At 36.3% G+C, this 6,061-nt stretch overlaps 1 protein-coding gene across 2 annotated transcripts in view; it reads right to left on the reverse strand.

Annotated features, from left to right (window-relative positions):
- Nucleotides 1-370: 370 nt before the first annotated feature.
- LOC108974275 (sex-regulated protein janus-A-like) overlaps nt 371-6,061 on the reverse strand; it is a 9,472-nt gene continuing 3,781 nt past the window's right edge. The window contains exons 3-4 of one of the 2 annotated variants that reach the window (XM_018941982.1): nt 1,330-1,457; nt 371-1,280 (exon numbers count right to left, since the gene is read on the reverse strand). In XM_018941982.1, coding sequence (XP_018797527.1) covers nt 1,188-1,280; nt 1,330-1,457 — 221 coding nt within the window. In that variant the 3' untranslated portion in view covers nt 371-1,187. The remainder of the gene's footprint in view (nt 1,281-1,329; nt 1,458-6,061) is intronic. The other variant, XM_018941983.1, reaches the window with a different exon arrangement.

Consider the following 6,061-nt stretch of genomic DNA (forward strand, 5'->3'; position numbering starts at 1 on the left):
TCGGGATTTTTTTCAAAACTTTTGATTTTTTAAGACCAATTAACTGTTGTTTTGTGTAGTTTCTGAAGAATAATCTCCTTCAATCAGGCCCAGGATTATCTATTTATAAAACTAATTTTTTTTTTGTCCGACTGATTTTAGATGAATCTCCATTTTAGATTGTCACCGCAAGTACCTTTCTTTGGAACTGGATCAACACAAATAACTATAACTTTGGAAATTAATTTTTTTTTTTTTAATTTTCGTGACTTCAAGTTAACACATTCTATAATAATGCCATATTACTACTTTTGTAAAATAACAGGATTTAATAGCAAAAAAAAAAAAAAAATACTGAAAATTCTCAATTTTCGTGCCTCTGACTGCCCCCAACCCCTTAAAAAAATGTTATAATCTCCTTTGCGCTCCTCAGAAAAAATTTCAAAAATTGTGATACTGTCTGGTGGCAGCTATAACGTATTAATATATAAATATATTATTATTTACTTAAAGAAAATACATTTATGTATTTCAGATATTATTCAGAAGCCATTGAGACCCTGGTAGCAAAACTCAGAAGTGGTGTTGATGACCGTCTCACTGCCATTGAAAAGGCTATACACGATAAAGTAACTAATGCAGTTTTACATTWACAAAATAAAACGTAAGCTAATTTTTATATTTTAATTTTCTAGATGCCGAGGTGCAGACACAAAGTAAGCTGTGGCGCGTCACAGCTGCAAAGACGCACCATTCAATTAGCCGCATCACCGATGATTATTCATTCGCATAGAACTCCCTTTTGTATAAGTTGCCTTCGGGCGCGCAAACCCAACACCGAGATTTATCTGAAAGATTTTGCGTTGCTGTTCAAACGATAATGAATATTTTATTGACGGTATAATCTTTCTTTTTAATTTATTTTTATTCGTTTAAATTAACATTTATTTTTTGCTTTGCTTGCACTATTTCCTTATTGTATGAATAACTGGATTACAAAAAAAATTATATATGGAAATGGAGTTACTATTGCACTATTTAATATTGAATTGCTTTAACTTCAATTAAACTGACGGAAGTTCGGAGGAGTAATAAGRGTAATAACCAATTACGGATATGTTCAAATATATATCCATAATAAATTTTTTTCTAAATAATATAACATTTATTTTCAAATCTCAATATATCTGTATGAAATCTAAACTGAATTAATAACCGTCGTCGGATATTTCAACGCTATATAGTGGAAATTTATCCAGCAATAATCTCCTAGTTTCCGCGTGGTCCGCCTTTCCAAACCCCTAGAAATAAATATTTATATAAAATATATTTTACTTATGGAATTGTTACAACCTGGGAGTAGCCATACACCTTTATTAATTTCAAATTCGGATTGTGTTCAATGCGACCACCGCCAAGACATTCTGTTTCTAATCCTAATCCTTTGCAGGATTCGCTAGCTCGGTCGTATATATCGGCTTAACAAAGAATCAGCATATACATATACTTATTTATTGAATTGTTTTGTCGGGTAAATTTTAGAATAGCATCCTCGGATTTCGGAATTAAAATGAGTATGTACGGATAGAGGAGGTCCTCTAGATTAAGATAATATATATATATGTATATAGTTACCGCTGATTTATTGTTTTTAAGATATTTGCATTTAAAGTTCAAAATTCAACTATTTCAAATGCGTGTTTTCCCCATTTTTAATGAATTTTATGGTTATATTTTTAACTTTTATATCCAATAACATTTCACTAAATCGTTTCTAACCATTTATTTTATATTAAACAGTGAAAAACCATTTCTATTAAACATTTAACTTTTTTTCAATTATTTTTGTTCGTACAATAACAAAAGGGTTGCATTCTAACCAATAATCAGTGCTACCTTTTTCTTCTTGATTGGCGTAGTCACCGCTTACGCGATTATATCCGAGTTAACAACAGCGCGCCAATCGTTTCTTCTTTTCGCTACGTGGCGCCAATTAGATATTCTAAGTGAAGCCAGGTCGTTCTCCACTTGGTCCTTCCAACGGAGTGGAGGTCTTCCTCTTCCTCTGCTTCCCCCGGCGGGTACAGCGTCGAATACTTTCAGAGCTGGAGTGTTTTCGTCCATCCGGACAACATGACCCAGCCAGCGCAGCCGCTGTCTTTTAATTCGCTGAACTATGTCAATGTCGTCGTATATCTCATACAGCTCGTTCCATCGAATGCGATATTCGCCGCGGCCAACGGTCAAAGGACCATAAATCTTTCGCAGAGCTTTTCTCATAAATCTTTCGTCGACTCATCCGTTGTTGACATCGTCCAAGCCTCTGCCCCATATAGCAGGACGGAAATTATGAGTGACTTATAGAGTTTGGTTTTTGTTTGTCGAGAGAGGACTTTGCTTCTCAATTGCCTACTCAGTCCGAAGTAGCACCTGTTGGCAAGAGTTATCCTGCGTTGGACATTGAGTTCCAAGATAGACGAAATTATCTACAACTTCAAAGCTATGACTGTCAACAGTGACGTGAGTGCCAAGTCGCGAGTGCGACGACTGTTTGTTTGAGGAGATATTTCGTCTTGCCCTCGTTCATTGCCAGACCGTTTGTGTTGCTTCCTTGTCCAKTCTGGAGAAAGCAGAACTAACTGCGCGGGTGTTGAGGCCAATGATATCAATATCACCGGCATACGCCAGCAGCTGTACACTCTTATAGAAGATGGTACCYTCTCTTTTTCGTTCTGCAGCTCGAACTATTTTCTCCAGGAGCAGGTTGAAAAAGTCGCACGATAAGGAATTGCCTTGTCTGAAACCTCGATTTGGTGCTGGTCAACGTCAGCTTACACAGCCGTATAAGTTTTGCGGTGATACCTAATTCAGACATCGCGGCATAAAGGCAGCTCTTTTCGTGCTGTCGAAAGCAGCTTTGAAATCGACGAAGAGGTGGTGAGTGTCGATTCTAATTTCGCCTTATCAGTTCTTCACCGCCGTGTTTGAATAGCTCGGCCGGCAATCCATCGGCCCCCGCCACCTTCCTTGTGTTTGTTGGCGTGTGCATTTTTACTGCACAGAGGTGGGTGCGAATCTTGGCTGCAACAAGATAGTGGTCCAATAGAGTCCGACTGGTTACGACCTCGGAGCGCACGCACATCGCACATCTGTCTTCCGTCTATCACAACATGATCGATCTGGTTGATGGTTTTTCGATCCGGAGACTGCCAGGTAGCTTGATGAATCTTCTTATGCTGGAATCTAGTACTACAGATAACCATTTTTCGGGCCCGGCGAAGTCGATCAGCCTCAACCCATTTTGGATGTTTCCTCGTGGAGCCTGAATTTACCGACCGTAGTGCCAAAGATACCTTCTTTGCCCACCCTGGCGTTAAAGTCGCCAAGCACGATTTTGACATCGTGGTGGGGGCAGCTCTCATAAGTGCGTTCCATGCACTCATAAAAATCATCTTTGGTCACATCGTCTTTCTCTTCCGTCGGGGCGTGGGCGCAAATCAGCGATAAGTTGAAGAACCTCGCTTTGATGCGGATTGTGGCTAGACGTTCATTCACCGAGGTGAATGATAGTACTCGGCGAAGGAGTCTCTCTCCCACCACGAATCCCACACCAAAATTGCGCTCTTTTATATGGCCACTGTAGTAAATGCCGCAAGGACCTCGTCTCTGTCCTTGTACCGTCCATTGCATTTCTTGGACGGCGGTGATGTCAGTCTTTATTTTTATGAGGACATCAACCAGCTGGGCAGCGGCACCTTCCCAATTAAGGGACCGGACATTTCAGGTGCAAGCCCTCAATTCGTAGTCCTTATTTCGTTTGCTATGGTCATCATCAAAAGTGGGGCCTTTCATCCGAGGCTGTTGTTGCGTTTTCATTGGGGTGGTCTTTTTACGTGGCGGGTGCCAAACCCAGCGCACCACCCTATGCAGGGAATGGTTCGCCTTCTCACTTTAGCTCACCTTCAAACGGTTGTTCTTAGGCTACCCAGGGGATACTTAGTCAAGGACCGGAAGTCGTGAACCGCTTGAGTCATATGTAAAAGAATCGTTTCTTGCCACTGCCAAGTGAATGGCGATCAAAGAACTTTCCTCACTTGCGTGAACTTCTGCACATGACTCCATCCTCCGTTCCATACGTTTATAATTTACAAAAGAATCAAAAGATACATAGTATAGAATTCCTTTCTGTATTTGAGGCCTTCGGAGTCGCTTCAAAAAAATAACCCTCAGTCGGACCAACACCTGGGTGTGCTCAGTTCTTTTGCGTTGTACTGCTCTTTTCGTTGACGGCCTTCGGTCGCACTTTAAAAAAATATCGAACTCAGTTTGGCACAATTCCGATTTTTTTTGGCACCGCAAAGGTTTGAGATGGAAAAAGGAAATCCTCCCGAGGTTATAGGTACCGCAAACGCTTAGTTTACGAGATATTCGACCTTAAAGTTCATAAATTCGCAAAATTCGAATATAATTGAATTTCAATAAGCTATTTCACCACATTAAACACACTTTATTCTMATTTTTCACTTCAAATTAATTAAATTACACAACAAACTTTTAAATAAATCCACATTTTACACTTTTAGCAGGTTTTTTTTTTACCTAAAAAATCTTTATGTTAAAAATTACATTTTACACTCCTTTGAACCTCATTTGTTCACCAAAAATTACGACGAAATGAAGCCCTGCCATGTGATGATTAGGCAATTCGCTAAAACTCCTTTTTTTCGCAAAAATCCCTCTATATTCATGCATATGAATATTTTCTTTTTTAAATTTGATAAGCAAATAAGTAATTTTATATAATAATATTATGTAATAAAGTCTAAAGTATACAAGTACAGTAGGAAAATTCAAATTTTGTTTCAATATGAGTGCATGATAACCAACAAATATAACCACTTTAACCTCTTTATAATAAAAACTCAATCAGGGGTGTTGTGGAATCCAAGACAGAATTGCTTAGCTGTCAGAATTGCAAAAAAATTCTGATTTTAAATGATGTCACAGAATCTGATTGGATTTTCGTATTTTCAATGTACGAACCAGCTGTTTGCTAATGTGACAAAACTTGCAAATGAATACACCTATTATATTAAAGTTTTTATTAAAAAAAAGTATTATTTATTATCCAAAGTTATAGATGGGAATTCGAAATATTGTCGAAGCTAAAAAGGAAATAGTGACCGAGAGTCTAAGTCAGACTGCGAAAAATTTGACGCGCGATTTCTCGGTTTTTCAGCTTTACAATTTTTCTTAATTGGCGGGCAGGATAAAAAAAACTAAACGTCGTATGGATTGGGGCAAAGTTTATTATCTTTGACATTAAATTTTCTTCTATTTAAACTGAAATATACTAAGAAAATTTAAATTTGAACATATGTTTATGATAAAATTTTTTTTAGACAAAAAGGACTATGTTTAAATATATAGCTATCAATCCTATAAATATCATTTTTTTTTAAGGCTCTAAAAAAGGCTCCCCTCTTAAATATCCGCATTTTTTTCAAAAACTCAATAATTAAGACATTTAGTGTTTTATACTGATGTTTTCCCCTATAGAAATAAAGATAAATTTATTCGAAATAATAAAATAACTTTAGAAATCAAATCAATAAAATAACTAATCAAATCAATACATTTCAAATCTATATAAAAATGTTATATTACAATCATATAAATATTATAATATTATCACACGATTTTACTTATCTGTGTTTATTAAATATACATCACATATTATTCATTTATTCATATATGTATGTATATGGAAAAGTGTTCACATAATTTTAGCTTAAAAAATCTTCTTTATAGTTTTGTTTATAGTTAATAAAGAAAAAAAGAAATACTCGAAAGTACAAACAAAGAAAAGGCTGTGAAATGCTGAAAAATCCTTCACTTTTGGTTTTTAAGGTGTGGCAAAGCTTCGTAAATATAAACACTCTAAACTTTTCAGCCATAAATTTTATAATTACTAAGTTTAGCTGAAAAATTACAAAATAAATGTGAAATGTGAGCTTATTACAATGCTTATAGTGTATATTTAAATATCCATATAAAAACAAGTGAAGAAGGGCTAAGTTCA

This window comes from Bactrocera latifrons, unplaced genomic scaffold, assembly GCF_001853355.1.
Source record: "Bactrocera latifrons isolate USDA-ARS-PBARC rearing strain unplaced genomic scaffold, ASM185335v1 scaffold_541, whole genome shotgun sequence".
In the NCBI taxonomy this organism is placed as follows: Eukaryota; Metazoa; Arthropoda; class Insecta; order Diptera; family Tephritidae; genus Bactrocera; species Bactrocera latifrons.